The sequence below is a fragment of the Halichoeres trimaculatus genome, unplaced genomic scaffold (genome assembly GCF_033239565.1).
Source record: "Halichoeres trimaculatus isolate MK-OKI-2021-1 unplaced genomic scaffold, fHalTri1.1 fHalTri1_scaffold_12, whole genome shotgun sequence".
NCBI classification, from domain to species: Eukaryota; Metazoa; Chordata; class Actinopteri; order Labriformes; family Labridae; genus Halichoeres; species Halichoeres trimaculatus.
The window spans coordinates 7,869,330-7,890,615 of NW_027437190.1; the positions used below are offsets into that span (position 1 = coordinate 7,869,330).

General features: G+C 40.4%; 1 protein-coding gene across 3 annotated transcripts in view; it reads left to right on the forward strand.

Annotated features, from left to right (window-relative positions):
• The window catches only part of oxr1a (oxidation resistance 1a), a 206,098-nt gene that overhangs the window by 139,646 nt on the left and 45,166 nt on the right, over window positions 1-21,286 (forward strand). For all 3 annotated transcript variants that reach the window (XM_074682802.1, XM_074682804.1, XM_074682803.1), the window contains one exon: window positions 1,942-2,024. In XM_074682802.1, coding sequence (XP_074538903.1) covers window positions 1,942-2,024 — 83 coding nt within the window. The remainder of the gene's footprint in view (window positions 1-1,941; window positions 2,025-21,286) is intronic.

Below are 21,286 nucleotides of genomic sequence, written 5' to 3' on the forward strand. Positions count from 1 at the left end.
CTGCCCCTACTTGAACAACTTTTTAAAAAAGAAACATGATCTGACATCACATACAGTTGATTTTCAACAGCCTACATTAACCCGTCATTGATTTTAACAACAAAAACAAACAAAACAAAAACAAATAAATAGCCTACAATAAAATAAAGAACCCCCCCCCAAAATTTCAAATTTAAATCTCAAAACATGCATCACATCCAATTTAATTTTCTACTGTGTATTGACTCATTTTTTTGCATTTATACATTTTGTTAAAATTGAACTTGACTTAAGTCCTCAATGGTGCACCTGTACTCTACATGCTTCTTTCACAACTTAAGCATCTTTTTCAAAGAGGGGGGTATTGTGCTTTTTTAGGCTGTATACTGTCTCTCTGGTGCCTCTGTTGTAGCTTATCATGATTACAGCTCAAAAATCATTTACAGCCTCTTTCTTAAACACTTTGATTCAGCCGCTGTCCTTTCAAGGCTCCTCACTCCACAAACCCTTTCGCCTCTGATTGGCCAGCTTTCTGGAGGCCTGTCAGGGGTGGGGCCATGGGCAGACCTTGGTGTTTGAGGCCCACTCCTCCTAGGTGTCATTAGACAATAAGGAGACCCTTTTGTGATTTCAGCAAGTCTTGTGAAGATTTCAAGTAGTTTTGATCAGTTTACAGGCATTCAGGGATTCCCACAACATATGAACTGATTTGAAAATCTGCTCATTTTTAGTCTGAACATCCAGCATTGTTAGTTTATCTATATGTAAAAAAAATAAGGGAAAGCAGAACACCCCTTCTTTAATGAAAAAGATGATTAGTGCATGATAACATGGTGGTCACCGAAAAGATTTGGTGACGTAGCTCCCTCTTCTCTCTTGCCTGAAACAACAGGTAACAGGTGGCTAAAATGAATATAATATCCCCGCCTCTACCCATAAGACCCTCTGTTTACCTCATCAATATGACCACACTTTAAACTGTACTGTCAACAAACAGCAATACAATAACGTCTCAACATATACAAACAATACCATGCTAAACCTCAGAGGTAAATACTTTATCAAATCATCCACGGCTCTTTCAGAGACTCACACACACACCTCAGGCAGCCCTGGTTTTGCTTCCCCTCTCATTCTCTGCTCAGCAGCACTAAGCCCCAGAAATAGCCACGCTTTCCTTTTGCTCTCACCCTTAGCACCCCTTCTAACCAGCTGTTTTTAATCCCCCAGCTATCCACCCTGCTCCTTTACCTCTGCCTTCTTTCTCTTCATGCACATTCTGGTGCCCTCTAATGCTTCCAGGTCCTCACATCAAAAGAGGAAAACTGCAACGAAACTGCCAAAAAACATCCAGAGCTTCCTCTACATCTCAAAATATCTAACTGGAGGCTGACTGTCAGGAGTGTGAAGTGCCTCTGGGATGCCATTACTCAGCCAACACGTAGCAATGATCCCTCCCTTCTCTTCCATCATCCTGTAGTTCAGCCCTCCCTTTCCTCCTCTCTCCTCCATCTCCAGCCTTAAGCAACCCCTGCTTCCTTTAGGAGCCTATCTTCAGTTTCTGCTCATGGCTGGAAACCACAGGCGCAGCAACCTGACGGCGCTCGACCTGGTTCCTGCTTGTTAGAGGGCGCGAGATGGCCAGGTGGACTGTTTTCGATGGCCATGGTTGTGCTCTGTGAGAGGGGCGAGGAGGAAGAGATGAGAGAGGGAGAGAGGGAGGAGAGCGTGGTGGAGGAAGAGCGAAGGAAGGAGGGAAAGAGCTGAGCGAGAGAGAAAGGAGAGGGAGGGAGAAGGAGAAATTGGTCCGATGCTCACAGCTCATATTGCTGGCTGGCTGGCTGGCTCGCTCATTGTTGACGAATGAGCTGTCTACCCACGGGGCTGGGAAACGGCAGCTTGTGACAAGCTGGGGAGAGAGGAACATGAATGTAATGCATACCTTGCCTCGCTTGCTTTCAGATACCGGCCAGAAAAAAACTCCGGAGAAAAAGGATGGGAGGCGCATGTCATTCCAGAGACCCAAAGGGACCATTGAATATTCTGTAAGTATCACACAAGCATCTCTGCTCTTTCTGATTTAGTCGTTATACATCTTTTATACGCCATTCTGTTCCCATACTGCTCTGCCTGTGTGTGAATCTGACGCTGCTGCTGCTGCTGCTGGTGTGAGTGTATGTGAGTGTGTCAGCTCATCTAGCTCATGTGATTTCACAGCTTCAGCTTCAGCTGTTTGTGTGTGCAGAAGGCACCATGTCTGACCATGTTTGTTTGCTCATTAGTCAGAAAAAGCATTTCTCCGCTGAGCACAGACATTCAGGACGGTTGATAGAGAGCTTATGTAAACAGTGTAGCCTTTGCACAAGCACAGTTTCATTCTGCATGTATGTGTTGACGGGTAGAGGAGCGGGAACGCAGCAGCTGGACATACAGGCAGGTTGTGTGTTTGTTTTTCCGTTGGTGCCACGATAAGGAGCATTCCACCACAGAGCTCGCTGTGCTTACAAATGAATGACCTTCCAACTGCGTTGTCATTTCTATTGATTTAGCTATTGTGTGGGAGAAGGGGAGGGGGATGAGGCAATCAGAGGGAGAGGGGGGAGGGACAGGGCTCTGGTTCCCCAGCGTGAGCTGAAAATGGAGCCTGTCTCTGCTTTGCCTGGTTGTGTTCTTCAAATGACCCTCAAATCCAGCTGCAGTCAGACTGCTTTAGATCACCTCCCTCTCTGCCTATAGCAGGGAGAGGGATTGCAGTCGCTCTGCTCCTTCTGCCTGCTTGTCTGTTTGAGAGCAAGGGAAGGAGGAAGAGAGGAGGGTGATGTGTATGGGAATCTGTTTTTTACTTACCTTTCCTGTCACTTCCTCTATCAGCTCCTCTGTTTTTGTTTACCCTTTTGGTTCTGCTCTCAGATTTGCTCTCAGCAGCTCCAGAAGCTGCTGTAGGTTTTACAGGTTTGTGACTGGGTCCCTCCTCTCAGAGTATAACTCCAACCTCTCTGTCATCTGAGTCTTCATGATTGACAGCCTTTTATTTATCTTCCTGTGGCTTCATCAACCAAAGCACCAAGGCAGGTTGGACGCAAGATGGATGGATACATCTGATGAATGGGTTACAGAGACATCTCATTCACAGAGCAGACCTGCCCTGTTCTCATGAGACATGCCTCTCTCTGTAGACTTACTCTATAACTTCATACACAGCTCATCACTGGGTCCTGAGAGAGTTTGAGGCGGAGTTTTCATTATGATCCAACCTGTTGAAGACACATGGTTGTTTGTGTTTCAGAGATTGAGGATCTTTAGGTTATCCTTTGCTCAGATCTTAAACCAGCAGGGATGGATGACATCACCTGAAATCTGGATCCTTTATTTATTTCTGTTTGTGGTTCCTCAGACTCGCTCTGTCTTTGGTTAAAGAGCTTTTAGTGTTTTTGCTCCTTCATCTTGGTCTGAGCTACAAGTTCATCTGAAACTGGACAGTCATGTTAGCTTGGATTATTTTAAAACCAGGATCAAGGATCATCTGATGAGCCTGTGCGCTAATATATGAGCTTGTTGTATTGTTGATTAATTTCTGTCTATTGTCTCTGTCTTGTCATCTGTGTGAAACTTTCTTATGCTGCTGTCTTGGCCAGGACTCCCTTGTTAAAGAGATCTTGTATCTCAGTGGGATTATTCCTAGTAAATTAAAGGTTAAATAAAAAAAGTACTTATTTGAAATTAGACTTTAACAGATTGTTGTGGTGTATCAGTGAGGTTACAGACAGGGGGACATTTGCATCATCTATCACTTAATCCTCACCAGCCAGCATTCGCTCTCTTACTGCTGTGGTCTGTGAACAGCCACGTCATCTTTTCCCAGATCAGAGACACATGGTGGGAAACTGCTGTAGTTTTCTGTTGAGCTGTGACCGCACCAGGTTTGTACATGTGCATTTGTTAGCTTCAGATAAACTTTAGACTTTGACCTCCTTCTCAAACTTTTTGGAGAGTTGGTCTCAGAAGGTCAGGTGTTCGTCAAAGTGATGCCTAGAAACGTGCTCTTGTTTAAAGGGGACATATCATGCTTGTTTCTCCTTTTCACTATGCCAGACTAGGATGCCTGTAAAGCATTTCTGCCCTCAGTAAAAGTCATTTAGTTCCTTCACTGCCCCACAATAGTGTTCTCAATATCCTCATTTTAGGCCATTCTGAAGATCTCGTTGAAACGCTACGTTTGGAGAATGACCTCCAGTAACCTCGCAACGTCACAGCCCTTTGTGCTCTGATTGGTCAGTTCTATCAGAATGGCGGAGGGGGTAGAGCCAGGGGGCAGTTTTTGCAGCATGGCAGTATTTACAAAATCTTACATCACAGAGGAGGAGCTGCTTTATCAGATTACTCCAATGAAAAGAAAGGATTCTCATGTCGTCATGAAGGTCGAAATCTCGCTGCTAACTGGCAATGACCTATTTTCAGAGGCATTAAATCTCGTTCTAGGATATCGGAAAAAATACAATACCTCAATTTTTTGAAAATTCAGGAGGTGAAAGGTCTTGTTTTCAACTTTATTATTTTATATGTAAGTATTAAATCGCGGATCAGCATGATATGTCCCCTTTAACTACTGTCTGCATCTGCTGCAAATGATGGATGCTGATTTTACATTTCGAGCTGGTGACAAACAAAGAGAGACTTTGCTGGTTTCCTTTCCCAATTTTGGCTCAAGTGTGGGCCAGATTATTTATTAGAGTCAGGCTAATACACGCAGCTTTAATGTTCTGAATACAGCTACGTCTTTGATGTGCAACTCCTGCTAAAGATAGTGATGAAGTAAGATGGCTCACTTTCAACCTTCGTTTGTTCACAGTGTTTGTGCTGTTGAATAACTTTTTGCATGTCAGATTGGGGCCACTTAGAGTTTGCCAGGCATATAACCCAGGTGTTTGAAGTCGTGTCAAGTTTTCACTATTTATGATAATTTCTGCTGTTATGTCATCTGCTGCTGTAGTTTCACTGTGTTTTATTGAGTCCAAAGCCAACACAGACTTCTACCAGAAGATTTCAGAGCATTTCATGCTTCTTTCATCAAGAAAGCTTTATTATAGTCCCAATTCCTCTTCAGGCAAGACGTAGCACCTGCGCCAAAACTACTACTAAACAGTTAGCAGCTCATGATTTTACTCTGCTTGTTCGACCAGCAAACTCACCAACCCTGAACCTCAGAGAGAATCTATTGGGCTCCCAATGAAATGTTAAACACTGACCTAAAACCTCAGACCAGCTAAAGTCCACTGATCTGGCCTTCAATGACACCTCAGCAAGACCACAAATCACCTCTATGCCACATCAGGAGCTCTAAACAAATATTGAGAATAAAAATAAGCACTTTTCAAAAGCTGGTCACTTTTCTGACCTGAAATATCCTCATGATTTCAGAAACTGGATTTCTGGCTTTCACTAGCCTCAGAGGAAGAGTCAGCAACAATGTTTTTGCAGCTTGTTAACACAGAACTCAAATTAAGCACTTCCTCCTCAGCTCAGTGCAACCAGGAGTGCTCGTTCAAGACCAGAGTCGCCCAATAACCACCTGCAGCATCACAAGACCCGCGCACCTGACTTGCAGGGAAATAAGTGGTGTTACAATAACAAGGTACTTGCAACACCTTGTTCTTTAAAAACAAGCCAACAGGAACATAAACTTATTGTTTTGAGTCCAAATAGTTGGACTTGGTGGTACTTCCCTGACTTATGACACGGACAGCTGGGAGTACAGCATGAGCAACGGTCTAATAGAGCGCCGAGGGAGAGGCGGGGGAGTGAGGGGTCGGGGCAGAGCAAGGGGACAGGGAGGGGGAGTAAGAGTGAGACGAGGGAGGCCTGGTTAAGAACTGGAAGAGATGAAGCTTTAAAAAAGTACAGAGGATTGGTTAGGTTACCCTAAAGTGACAGTACATTAGTTTTATCTCTGGCCACTACATTTTGTGATTTATTCAGCTACTTGCTTTTTATCATGATTGATAGATTGATTGATTGATTTGTGAAATTGGCCAGCAGCTCTTACTCACATTTTTATTAACTATAAAAGGAACGTATGAATAATCTATATGCTGAATATTTCTTTGATGATTTCTGTAAAAATTAGTCACATTAGCTTTGTTAACACCGATGCCATCATGAAGCTACAGCTCTAAAAGCTATATGCATTGATGCAGTAGGTGCAGAGCTTGAATGCAGGGATGCATACATCATGTGTTTGTGGTTAATCTGGTCATATTTGCTACGTAGGTGAATAGGCTAGCTGTTGAGCTAGCATGCTGTTGTTGATGTTAAAAGCCATGTGGGAATTTAAGCAAACAGGAAAAAGCATTGAATAAGAAGTAGAGGTGAAACGATTCCTCAAACGATTCGAGGTACTCGATTACAAAAATTACTCGAGTAATTTTCTCCGCCTCGAGGAATCGTTTCATTTCTAAAAAGATCAAAGAGTGGTATTTCAAATAGAGCTGAGGACATATTCAGAGAGTTTTCAGACCCCTCAAGCTACCTCTTATACAAAATAGCAACTAGCTACAAATCTAGCTTCTTTTCTGGAGTTTGGAGACTAATGGGTCTTTCTACGAAATGGGTGCCATTTGGGGCCGCAACATTTGATGAGATGTACAAGGCTCAAAAAATGTGTCAAAGTGTGTTTACAAATTTTGGAGCTATCAAAGCAAGTGCTCTTATTGACATGCTGTATCAGAAAATTCTATTTCTTAAAGAGAAAAATTTTCATTTGAAAAAGAACTGCTCTTTAACTAAACAAAAATGTATTTTATCCGATTCGATTAATCGATGGGATTTTTAGTAGAATACTCGAATACTAAAATATTTGATAGCTGCAGCCCTAATGAGAAGTTACAATGAGCAACCAAAAAGCAAATTCAGACGTGAAAAGGAAATATCCCCCTAAATGCAAACTGTTTGCAGCCCAGACATGACATGAGCAGAAGCTAGCAGGCTAGTAAGGTTACTCACCTCATGATTGGGCCCCTGGTTCATTGTCCCCACGCGATGCCGACTCCAAAACATTCAGATCTGAACTAGGTTTGAGGCCTATGATTTTTTCAACTTCATCGTACCAACAAGATTTATCTTTTTCCTCCACTGAGGGCCCCGGTCTCTTCAGTAAATCCTGCGCTACTAAGTACTGCACTCGCTGTTTCTTAACTTTATCGTGGCACTGCTCCGTTGTCCTTTTGAAGCCCCGACTTCTGAGATGGTCGCGAATCTAACCATACACATCAGAATTCTTGTGCGGTCTATCTATTTGACTCTGGATATTCGAGTTGGAGACACTTTCCAAAAGTGTCTCCAACTCTGCATCGCACCAACGAGAACCTTTCGCCGTCATTCTTTACAATGATTGTGGGGGAGAGCGGCAACAGTGTTTATATGTCAAAAATCTTACGCGTGCTTGTGCTCCTGCATGAAGTAAACCGTGCCGAAGCCCACCTCTCTGAAGCGTGCCAAAGCACGGAAGCAAATCGTGCTTGAGCATGAGACAGTTGCTGTGACACTGGCCATTTCAAACGTGCTTTGGGGCTGAAGCGTGCTCAGGCACGGCACAGTTTGCCAGTGTGACCGCATCCTTAAAGACACCAGCTGTAAGAGTTGTATAGAGCTCTACCTTCATATGAGTAGCCCATGAGTGTTTAAAGAGACTTCATTAGACAAACTTTGGTTTTGTTTTTCCACTTGACCAAAAATGTAACATTTTTACATATAATAGGATGAAAACTGGGGGCTGTATGAAAATGGTCCTAAGGTTTTTTGGTTCTTTCTTTAAACGTCGTAGATAAGCACATCGCAATTTGTTCTTATTCAATGTGAAGCACATGCTTTTATAACTTTATCGATCACAAACATGTTGTTCAAACATTAAAAGAAGTCAAACAGGTCAGGAAAAATAACTGTGTCAAAGCATTGGTCATAAACAAACATTTACACTCCTGCAGGTGTAATACAGGTGTTGGTCATGAAGGGAATGACTGTGGGAAGGATGCAGCTTTAAAGGTGAATGAATCCTAACCCTCCTGACCTCATGCAGACTGCAGTAGGCCTGCAGCAAACACTACGTGGCCTGGATTCATGAAATGTAAATCAAAGGTCAGACTTCCACAGTTTGAATAATGCTCAGTCACTTCCTGGACGTTCATGGATGTGGGGCTAAGAGGAGGAGAAAGATGGAAAATAGTGAATGTAGTATCAGCTTTAGCATCACATGCAGGTAATGCTAAAACTGGACCAACCATCTTTCCAGATTACCAACTAGTTCCACTTCCTCTTCACTAGAACACGGAAGATCTGTTAAACAGAGACAGGAATCTACCTACTATGCTGTACACCATACAATCAACAGCATAATGTATCACAGTGACTTTTTACTGTTTCTCCTTTGAATAATATGAGATTAAAACATTATTTCTTTTGTGTTAGTAAGAGCTGTTCAATGTTTTAGGGCAGCATTGTACACTTTTTATGAGCTCCAGTTGCAGGACATACCTGAATATGTAATGATGTGTGTAGTGTATGTTCAGCAGTCATTAATTTTTAATTATTCACTTCCTTTTTACCTGCTTTACCTCTGATTAAGTCATGTTGAAAACATCTATATCCCCTGTGGAAAACAAAACAGTTTCATTCATTCATTCTTTCAGTAAACAGTAATTAGCTGAAAGCCAAAGTGTAACGCTGAACATATAAATGTCATGACAACATACACAAGATCGTTTTTGTTATCACAAATTCCTGGTTCTCCAAGTTTAATGGGAGACAGAGGGATTAGGAGAGGGTCTTGTGGAGCACTCAGGCTGGTGAACCCTTCTTGCAACTTTTGGAGGGAGGATAAAAAAAACATGAAAGCCTGAAGCTACTACTGGAAAGCCTGGTTACTTCAACATCATAATGCAATCATATCATCTGACGTCAGCAATGTACATTCAAGTAGAAAATTATGACCTAATGATGTGTGATAGCAAAGATCATACAGCTAGAGACTGGGAATTTAAGTTGCAGGACTTGGTTTACAGTTAAAAACACCAAGCACAAATTAACAGCTTGCACTGAGCCTCTGACAGTCAGACATACAGGTTAACCCTGGTTTCTGAGCAGACCTTATCCATTTGGCATTTTGCCTCACTTTGATCGTAGATTTGTCTCTGTTGCTTCGTTGTCTTTGCTGGTCCCACTGGTGTCAGTGTGCTTTTATCAGCTCCTAATGTTCGTGCTTTGTCATTGAACGAAGGAACCACATCTTACCCCTCCTGACAGAAAATGTCTCATGGCAACAAAAACATCTAAATACAGGCAGAGGACAGGATCTCTGCAGACACAGAAATCCCTCTGACTCTAGCTTTGAGCCACAAACATCAACACCCAGGCTTGTTTTATTTTCGACGAAGATTCACAAAGATGCACCTTAAAATCCACTGAGTGCACACTTATAATGCAGGAAAATCCTGTATCTCAAATCCTCAGAACAGAAACTGTGTTCAAAAAGATGGGTGATGCTTTGTTCGATGAATAGTTGTTGTGGATCATTTTCAGAATCAGAATAAGACACATTTCATTGTTATACTTAGCACTAAATATTTGTACATAATAACATAGTATAGCATATAGTAAAGTATAAAGCCTTTCATGACCTTGTACTAATGGTAATTGTAATAACGATGCCAGTCATGTCAATTTGACGCAAATATATCTACATCTACGTCTATATATACGTCTATATATACGTCTATATATATCAATATATATAGCAGTAAAGATTCAAGCATAAGAAAACAAAAGCCCATCATGCTGTCTTTATATTCACTTTTTTTTCTGTGAAATTATAAACAAAAGCTTTTTTTGTCTCGTGTTGTAAATCCTTTGTCAGACACTGACCCTGTGGCACCAGCAGGCAGTACAATGACTCCTCATTAACAGTCCATTCCCTGGTGGTCTGACTTACTTTGTTGATTATACTGTTAAATCAACATATATCTACATGTTTCCTAACCAGCTAAAACTCATCACAGTATAGAAGGATTATCAATCTATGTCATCATAAAGATGTGCACACATCTTGACTGCAGAAGCAGCGTTTAGCTCCGTTTATTCAGATGAATTAGCTTTTTTTAATCACTAAATTAAAGCAGTTAGCAGCATAAAAATGTGCAGTTGTTCTGTGGTTAGTTTGTAGAAACAATACTATACAACAGAGACAACGTCCATCAAGTTTTGACCGTCACAGAGCAACAGGTGTTTTGGAGTTAATAGCAACCATGCTTACTGGTGACTCTCAGCTGAAAGTATCAGTGATCAATGGCCAAGAGTCACCATTTAACAGGGTCACACTTTACACTGAAACACCAGCAACTTCTGCGGTAAATAATGAACTCTGGACGTGGTTTTCTGGTTCTTTTATTATGAACCAGGTCTCAGACTCAGCGGTCTGTGTGCTCTTTTTGGTCTGGGAGGGTTTTTGATTTATTGACACATGTTTACGTCCTGGTCTGTCACAGTCTGGTAAGTGTCCACGGATAATGCAGTCATGAGCATCAAGTGACAGTTGTGTGTTTAAATTGCTCTCTGGGTACACACTGTATTTCTCCGCTAAAAACGTCTGTCCACCTAATATCTGTCCGCTCACTGCTATTTCACAAACCTGGGAGCCGTTTACCATCCATTGTATTAAAATGTGTTTTTTGGTGAGTAACTCCTCCATGTCAGTTGACAAACCATTATACTCCACAATTCTTATGCACCCAAGTTGCGCGCGCATCAGGAGTTGTTGATAAACAAATAATCCCTCTATATTCAAATGTATCATAAAATGTAGTAATCCTCCCTATGTGAAGAACTTTCCCAGTGTTTTGGCTTCTGAAGCCCAGCTGTGGTTTACATAGTGGTTGTACAAGGGCAGAGATTCAAGGACATCATCATCATCATCATCACTTACCAAACTGAGAGTGAGAACTTAACTTCAGTTTTTAAAATGTGGCAGAATATCTGTTTACATAGAGCCGTTTTTCTTTCCGTCATCGTGCTCTGGGTGCTGTGTCTGTGATGGGTGGAGATGTGCCAAATTGGGGCATAAATTGAAGTGCTTGGCAGCTTGCTTCAGTTTTAGTTTTCCTTCCACATTGAACAGAGTAGAATAATCCTTTTTCATGGGGGTTGGAAAATATCTGTGTGGAATAGGAAATGCAAGAAAAGAGGATGTCGAGATTCAGTTTTTTTTTCAATAGCCAGCCATGATGGAAAAAGCCATGATGGAAAAAGCCATGAAAACATTAAATTGAAGATGCAGAATTGGGTCATCGCCTCCTTGCTAATAGCTACATTTTGCCTTCTTGTCTGTCAAGCCAGCTGTGCCTCTAATTATACCAAACATTTATAATTGTAAAGATTAGAATTTTCAAACCAACTTTTGTAGAAGGGTTTTTGTATTTAACTAGTGTGTTGTATAATACACCAGAGGCTTTTGCAGTAAGCCTCAAGTGGACAGTTGAGGAACTGCAGCTTTTTCTCTTTTGACATTGACTTCAGAGTCATCAGTGGAGATACCCATGCAGTCATGATCCTCGCATTCACTGCCCAGTTATGTAAGAAAACAAAGTAGCATCAAAGCAGCTTGTGTCTTTCATTTCTGAGTCGTGTTTTTTAGACTTCCTGTGTTTTATAACCACCAGGGAATGGAATAATCAGCTCACTAAGAGAAATGGAGACTTTCTAATAATAAAAAGGAAAACTTGGCATTAAGAGGACCCAGAAGCTAGTGGGACCATATGCTCTGTATCTCTATGTTCTCTTTAAGCTGATTCAGACTTTGATTCATAGAAATTGTTAAGGTGGCTTCAGGCTTTATTTTTGTTTGGATAATCTATATTTTCTGAAGCTTCTAAATGGTGTGATGGCCAAAAATACTGATTTCACTTTTACTCCTGCTAAAGGTGTGACCTGAAATCTCTCATACAAGGGTCTGATAGCAGAGTTGTGATGTCATCTGCTTAAAGCTACGTTTTATCATCAACACCGCCCTACCTCACCTTCATATGTCCTCAGGGATTGCTTCCTCCTCGCTGACAAAAATAAATGACCCTCAGAGCCATCAGCTGGCATAAACAATGCTGTTTTTCACTTCTAAAATTGAATCCTTATCAAGTGTTTATGTCTTACTTCAGTTAAAAATGTATTTTCTGACTTATTATGAGCCACATCCACCAGACCAGTCCAGAAAAATGTTTTATTTCAAGTTATTTAAAGGGGCTGTAAGGAGTTTGAAAGTGATCTTGAAAAAGTTTCCCTTCTAGATAAATGCCTGATGGTAATCTACACTTTAAAAAGCCCCAATATTAAAGGTTACAAGTTTTTTTTTTAACTTACTATTTCTTAGCTTCCAGTTCGGGTCGAACAGGACCGGATTGATCTACGGCACGTCTAGGTCTCTATGACAACACCACGTAGCTGACAAAGTTTAATAGTGAGAAGAGATAAAACACAGAGATCTGTGTTTTTCTCTGCCAAAAATGATATCTGTGATTAATTTTGTAGTGATGGTTGACACAGGAGTCTAACTGTCAGACAGAAAAAGGACAGAAGAGCAGAAGAAAGATAAACAGGAGAAAGATACAGCCCAAGCTAATGGCGAACTAGCCTTTAGCTTGGGCTGTTGATTCCAACCCACAGTCAGCAGTTATTCTGCAGTGGTCTGTTCAAACTTGAGAGTCTATCAATAAAATGAAGAGTGAGGTTACGTTAGCTCTGATTGGTAGATGACTGGCAGGACATAACCAGGATTTACTAATGCTACACAATGAAGACATATCTTAGAGCAGCGGGCTGCCAGCTGGGCTAAAAATAAACAGCTACTGAACTACTTACAAACTGACAGTGTTTCCTTGTTGTCATGTTAGCCTACAGATACATTGGAGCACCTGGCGCTACATATAGCCTGCTACTTCAACGTTTGCTTGATGTCACGTTTCAAACCATTGGGCTACGAAACTGTACTGATGAATACCTTACCTCAGCGCATTGTATCCAGTAAAAAGGTGTCTTGAACGAAAAAAAAAAAAAAAAAAGTTTTGATCTGATCTCCATTTAATTCCACGCCTCACTAAAAGATTTTACGAGAGTGTGCCGAGACTCCAGGCCACAAGGTGGCGAGGGAGTGCAGTTAAAACAGATCCTCCTCATGGCATCTTTAAAGACAAAAATTAAGTCTGAATTGCTTACGAGTAAACAAATCTGTCAGTGGGGAAAGAGAAAAGTTTTTTGTTTATTTGTTGACAAGCATTTTTTTTCCTATACCATTGACAGATTTTTTTTACTTGTTAAAAGCAATTCAGATCTCCTTTATGTCTTTAAATAACTTAAAAAAAGACATTTTTCTGGACTGGTCAGTTAAATGTGGCTCATATCAGGTATTATAAGACAACTTTTACTAAAAATAAGACAAAAACAATTGCTTAGATTTTGTTTTTTTGCAGTGTTTTGCCCTGGATACTTGTAATCAAAATTTATCAATATCTCTAAAGAAGCAAAAACACATGGCAACAACAACATCAACAAGATGCTCTGAGCTACTACGGCAGGTTGCCACTGGCTAGGGGTCATTTTGGTTTTTAGTGTTCAGTAAAATTGGAGTGAATTTTTGAGTTCAGTTTAACAAAATCAAATTGAAAACGTGGTTTGAAAGGATCTGGTCTGCATGACTGTGTCATAACCAGCTGCTGGGATGACCTGATGCTGAGACTGTTGGAGGAACACGAAGTCTGTAGATTAATATTTCAAGAGTGAAAACATCTTTAGCCCCAATTAACAGTGGCCCAGACCTCAAACGTCCCAGCTCAGGAAGGAAACTCCTCTGCAGGATATCATCCTTATGTGCCATAGAGAGACATAAGAGCCGAGGAGAGGAATCCATTCAGATCCTGGCCTCTTGTGGTTTCTTACGTCATCAAAGAGCTGGCTTGTTTCATTATCTCCATTGGGAGATCTGGGAAGCAGCAGATTCTCTCCTCTTGTAGCTCAGAGGGTATTGCTGTTGTTACAGCCTCATTATCTGCTTTTTCAATCTCTAACTATGGAATATGTTTTTATGAAATTACAGGAATTTTAAAGGAAAGCTTTCTTCAGTGACTTGTTGTAAACTCACCACTTTTGTTTTCTTGGAAATAAGGGTCGGGGACTTTGTTGTGGGAGGAGCTTTGTTTGCAGTTTCTGGTTGTGAACACTGATGCTCCAGTTGAGTTGACAGGGTGTTATGATCACTAAGAGCGTTTTCTATAAAGAGATCCATGAGTCGAATCAACCAGGGTTGTTGAGGTGGCTTGCAGGGAAGTATCCATAGAGACAAATCTATCTGTCAGATTTGTTATAAGAAAAGCAGCTTCAGTATATTTGGAGTAGTCTCTGTTGCTAGCATTGTTAGCTCTGTGGCTGCAGTGCCTGTATCCTCTTAAGGGTCTTTGGTTTGGACATTGTTGTCTCTTGCATTGCCACAGTCTTTGCAGCTTTCATCTCTGAAATATTTACTGCAGCAGAAAAAAACGTTGTTTGTGTTTAGCTTCCGTCACCAAGCTCTCAGTTTAAATCTACATACAGATATTTTAAGAATGATGAGATAATATCTCCCTGCTGGGACAGTCTGCAGGTGGATGCTGGGTAGGTGGCAGATGGTGAGCACAGCTCTGGTGCAGGGCAGCAGTGGCGATGACAAAGCAGGGAGAGAGACTGCAAATCTGTCCGCTCAAGTAGACCGCCAAATTGGGGCCCTTGTGAGAATGACGCATGTCAAGTGTTAAATCACTGCAGCTTGAGTTGCCTGCCTGAACTCGCTCGCAGGTGTCACTGCATCTACGGGAAAATGAAGAGAGTCATTTTTAATAGTTGTTGTTGTTGTTGTTGTTGTTTTGGCCGATTAGGCATCTCCCTTTCAGCTCATCTAGTTGGAGCTGTTTGATCCTGTTTCTGACTGTTCAAAGAAGGTTTTCCTCTCTAATGTTGCCAAAATCTGCTCATGGTTGGTCTGTGTTTTATGATGATAAAATGGTTGATTGATTTTGACTCTGTGGCTTTATGAAAACAATCGTCAGACAAAGGCCATAGTAGTATGAAATAGAGTCAGACTGTTGGATCGATAAGGATGGTTAATTGGGTAAATTAATTGTATTAAAGGCAGCATTAAGCAATCTTCCTTCCCCCTAAATGCTAACATAATTTTCTAGATGTCAGGATAACAAGTCCAGCCTTCTTCTGACAGAAATAACAGTAATGTCTTTACACCTATCGCACAGCCCAGTGTGAGATTTTTTTTTTTTAGTTTAGTTTTGTCTTGAAATAGTTAAAAAAAATATATCAAAAACATGTTAAGGGAGCCAGGTACACTAGCTTTAAATGAAATACTGGATACTATTGTCTTATATTTTATGGAAAGACAAAAAACAAACCACATAAAAGCGTGATATCGGCAAATAAACTGGCCATCCCATTCTGTTCTTTATTCACTGGCATTGACATCTGCTGAAATAAAAAGAGGGAGATGGGTTGTCATAGAATGTGCAGGAAAAATCTTGTTAAAATTTACATAAAGATATTAAAGCCTCAAACACACAAGAAAGGTAAATGTCAGAGCTCCTTAGTGTGTGAGTAGGAATGTGTAAGAGGTTCATCAAAGGTAGTTGTGATGGTTTTCTATACCACTTACATACAGATTTTCCTTAAGTTTTGTTTTTAGTTTTATCTGAAGCTTGTGTAGCCTTTGATAAATAGTCTTTGATTGGTAGAACCAAGTTCCTCATGCACTGCATAGAAAACCATTTATACTAGATTAAAATGAAAACGCTGATAGACTGGAGACATTAGTTCCTGCTGTGATCATGTCGAGTCAAAGCAAGTAAAGCTATTTTGGTACACGGCTGATGTTGAAGCCCCTGACTGACCCAAAAAGAATCAGAGCACCCACTTTGCTGGTATCAGCTGACATCAAACTCTGAGAGGAGTGAGGCCAAGTTTACCTGATGACTGAGCCAAGATGCACTGTCACTGTAAACTTCAGCTCTGACACATCTCGTCACTGTCCCAAACCAGACAGACAGACAAACAGAGACAGACAGATCCATACAGACCAGGGGATGTATGGAAGGTTAAAACAGTGTTGTTGACTCTCAGACATAGTTTAAGTTTGTCATCTTGAAAAAGTCAGAGATCCTGAAACATAGCATCAGTGCCATCTGTTGGAAAGTGCTGACCCTCTCAAAAGGATCTCAAGTAACCTGGTGTTATTCATACAGTTCCACCTCTAAACCACGTATTTTAAGGTTTCAGGGTTAGAAATGAGAATTATGGTATTTTAAGCTCTCTTTTATGCTCTGTATTATTTGATTCTTTCCTTATTGGCTACTAACTGTGAACTGTTTGTTCCAGTAGACCATGTTAGTACAGAGGACGCTGAGAGTACGACAGTGTGATGGTCTGACCAAACTCAGTGTTCACATTATTTCTGAATCAACCAAAGCATTTTTGTCTGATTTAAAGGAGCATAGTTTTCTGTTAAGTCATTGGCTAAACTGGTTTGAAATCAGTACACTGTCATGATAAAAACGATGACCTAAGTTTGTAAGCCGGCTGAAGACCAGTATTTTTTTTACTGGCTATAACAGTCTTATAGTTTAAAGATGATACAAGAAGGCTTTCTGTAAACATTAGAAACAGACTTTTATGTTAATTATTTTTTTCTGAATAAATTGGATGATGTCCTGGAAATGGAGTTTCCTGTTCATGACCCTGACAGTATTTACTTGTCCTGAATAAACCTGAGCGTGGCACTCTGAGCTGCTTGTGTACTAAATGCCTGTGTGTCGGTCAACATTCACCAAACTTTAAGTCAAAGCTTTGGTACATGGTGGTGCCTTGACTTATGTGATTACTCTGTGCCATTACAGAGCTCGTAATTCAAATGACTCGTTTGTCAAATCATTTTTCCCCGTCGAAATCAATTGAAACATCATTGATCTTTTCTGGATCCCAAAAAACACAGCAGTTTTTATTTGTTACATGTTTTTAAAGAAGAAATAAAAAGTACTTCACTGTGGTGTTCTCTGCGCCAACTAATGTTCAGGTGTCCGAAGCTGGTCCTTAACTTACATCTTGAAAAAATCAATTGTAAGCACAGACTGTATAAAACATGGACGTAGTATCCACAACATCACCCGTCTGTTCCTGATAGCGTGGAATGAAGCTTATCCGCAGACGTAGCCACATTTGATGTGGCTGTGAGTTTCTTTTCAAGCAGCTACAGGGCGCCCCTCAGTCATGTGACCTGAGCTGTGCCTCTGATTGGATAATCAAACGATCCTAATAACTTCTAAACCCCTGAGTTAGAAAAAAATTCACTCACCGTACAGTGTGTGCCCATAGTGAAATTTTAGACCCAAGCCGTTTTATGAACCAGGCTGTAAATATTTTTAAAACCGCAAAAGTCTGTTTTTATGGCTGGGTGTGTATGTGACTTCTGGTCTTTCTGCAGCCAGCCTGTGGATCCTCAATGAACAGTGACTTTTAGCACTTCCACATATCTTAATTTCCTCATTTTTACTAATCAGATGTTGCCTCTTGCATGCATTTAAGGTGTTCACTCACCAGCAACTTAAATAGATCCACCTATCCAGTACCAGGTGCCTTAATTCTTGGTGGGATAGATTCAAAGAAGTACTGGAAAAATTACTCACTAATATTAAAATGTTATTAACTACAGAGTTGTCCCAGTAGACCAGCAGTTTGAGAAATGCTCAGACCAAAAACCACGCCACCGTCAAAGTCCCTTAAATCACCTTTTTTCTTAATTCTGATGCTCAGTTTGAACTGCAGCAGTTAAGTCACTTTTTATGTTTTGTTTTAACAATAATAAAAAGTTTTAAAAAAAAAATAGCTAAATATGTTTTGCGCTCAATTTCATTCCATTTGCCACTAACTGGATCACAACCTAACCTGACTTGAATCATCCCAGACGTGAAAGTGAAGGAATCAATCCAGTGTGCTGTGAGGCTCAGCAGAAACACGGGACAAATGTCCGTTGTCATACTGATCACATCATGTTTAAATCACCTCGCATGTTGCCACGGACTGTGCTGTACAGCTCCATAGAGGCAGGATGTGAAACCAAGTGTCTGAGCAGAAGGATATACCATGGATAACGAAGATGACATAAACCTGTGTCCCACCTTCTCCGAGTTTTTTGGACCCTTTTCTCTCTGTGGATATGAATCTGTTCTCTTCAAACCCAGAAAGTTTAAAGTGCATGAGACATGTTCACGTGTTACTGTTGGGCTGTTTCCTTGTTCTAGTTTGATTCCACTCTGCTAACACTTAAGCCACAGCGCTGCTAATGCTAAGCTAACTGACTCTTCGTGTTTGTTTTTCAAGTTGAATGATCAGATGAGTTAAAATCAACCAAAAAACGCCATGATCAGTCTGAATCTGATGCTTAAAGTCAGGATGAAGACATCCCAGCTGAAATGTACTTGTGTTTTCAATAAATCATTACAAGTATGAGAGCTTTGCTATCTGTCAGAACCAGCCCTCCCATCAGTGTTGTAGACGGCACTCAACCGAGAAGAGACTTCAGAATCTGAGATTTACACGAAATCATTAAAGCGACGGTCTGCGCTGCACGAAGCAGGGGGCTGCTCCAGAAAACACCAGCAGGGCCGTAAGTTATTGGCTTATTGAATAAATGAATGCTTACCCTGACATATCCCACCATATCTGTCTGAGTGAAGAGGGAAGAGCAGGATTATCAGAAGAATTATTTCCCTCTTTCGTTTGAATCCTGCACAACACTGACAGAAAACTGTAACATACATACAAGATAATAAAACAGACGTTGCCCTAAGAAAATTTAAAAACACTTGAACCAGAGTCTTTCTTCTAAAAGCAGAGGACCTATCGCAACAGCTGTGAGAGCTGTAGCCTACAGATTTACTTTACTTTATGATGAAATGGTCCTTTTCTACCATCAGGTTTCTGCATCTCTGTACATGTACATATGCTCCCTCTGTCTCCCCCTCTGAGCTGGCGTACCATGAGATGCATCACAGGCTCATTTTACACTCAAACATATTGATTATTAAAGGGCAGGAACAAGGTTAAACACTAAGCCCTTGTATGACACAGTCAGGGTTTTTAAAGGTTATTTAAACCATCAAGGGAGATCACTGGGAAAGCATGGGCAGCATTTCAATAGTGTTTCAACTTCAGAGTGTACATAAACAGACAAATGATTGGCTTCTTTGCAACCTGAACCTCTTTATCACTTTTTTATGGTGAAATGTCTTTATGGTTTTAGGGGTGGGAGAAAAAAAATCAATATATCAGGGTTTTTTGTTTGACATTATCAAAGTCGGGATTCATTGTCAAAAATTAAGGGACAGATCGATTATCAACAGGGCCGTTTATCGGTGCCGATATTTGGCATTTTGAGGTATATCGGCATCGGCCTTTTTTTAATCTGACGGTCGATAAGAAACAAATTTAAAATTGCTCTGATGCAGCCACTCTACTGTCTGCAGTCACTACTCAGTCCCCAGCACTGTCCCACCCACAGTACCATCTGATTGGTTACAAGCAGAGCTATGACTCGGATAACAGCCAATCAGCAGTGCACTTATTACAGTTGTTGCAGTTACATTGAAATTTTAGAAAACTTTTATTCACAGTAGAAAACTTTAGCTATTTATTTTTTTTAAGTTTTCATTTGGCTTTATAAAACATGCTGCTGAGCCTGGAAGCTGTTTAATAAACTCATAATTAAAGGTAATTGAATGACGTTAAGTGTTGGAGTTTGTATTGTTCAAAATTTTTTAAGCCAATATTTTCACTTTGACTGCAAATTAATATCTGATTCAAATATCGGTTATCAGCCTCCTTGACTACAATTAATCTGTATCAGCCCGGAAAAATCAATATCGGTCTATCCCTACAAAAATCAATTCTTTTTTTTTTTTTTTGAAATTCAAATTTTTCATTTCAGTCTTTGTTTATAAACTGGATTGAAAAAAAGTTTCCAGTTTTCTCCATCATAGGGTGAAATGTTTCTCTCTGACTCACATGATGTGAATTTTATGGGAAAATATGGCTCCTGATACAGTCTGTAGACATTATCATTCTTGTTTTACTTTTTCACATGGTCTGGTGTTAGAGAAGAAAGCTTAAAATCCCCAAAACATTAATATTGAAGAGTCATAATTTATTGTAAAAAAAAAAAAAAATCGTTATAAAATCGAATCATGAGAATAGCATATCGTCCCAGCCCTAATAGTTTTCCCCTACCATTCTTGACTTCCTGTTGAGTAATCTCATAAATCAGGTCTGTACCTTGTTTTTTTAATTTAACTGACTTAATAGCCTTGTGCTATATATCTAATTTTCATCATCAGGAAGTCATTTCTCCTCATGCTCTTTTGCGCATGACAAAGTTTCACTCCAGCACATTCACAAACACACAAACAGGTACACACATTTAACCCCCCTCTCGGCGCAGACAACTTTGCCACCCCCTGAGGCTGTAAACCTAGGAACCTACGTCTTTCATGCCATGTATGTACTTTTAGCACCAAATAAAGAGGCCACAATAAGCCATTTGGATGGGATATTTGTGTGATGTGTAGAGTTATTTTTTACTCTTCATGTATCAGATTTACACTAATAAAAAATAGAACTTATTCTGTATAACTGTGTATTTTGTATAGCTCAGTCCGTCTCTCCTGTGAGAGAAACTTCTACCTCAGCTGACCATAACCCTGCCCTTCCACTTTAAACTAAATATTGACTCCTGCTCTGTTCTGTGAGTTGCTGTCCCAGTTTATGCTTGTACAAAGGGAGCAGTCAGGCCGCTGGGTCAGGGAGAGTGTATCTAACCAGTGTGACTGACCTTGAATCTTATTTACTTGTTTACCAAAAGCTTAGGTCTTGCAAACTAAGGTTGGTCTTTGTTTGGCATTTCTCACACTGCGGTAAATAGGTCATAAGGTCATGTGTGAGAGATGACACCTGATGACAAGACGGTTTGTGTTATTCAACAGTTACTTTTTCAGCTCCTGAGTTTTCATGAATGATCCTGAATCACTATCAGCCACATTTTAAATCAGACACATGGAGAAAAGAAGTTATGGAAATGCTTGGGATCTAAATTCAATCAAGGTTTCACATATTTCAGAGTTTCTGCTGCAGTTTCAGCCACTTTAAATGTTTTGCCTCTACCATCAACTTTCAACAGAGGAAATAAACTCCATGA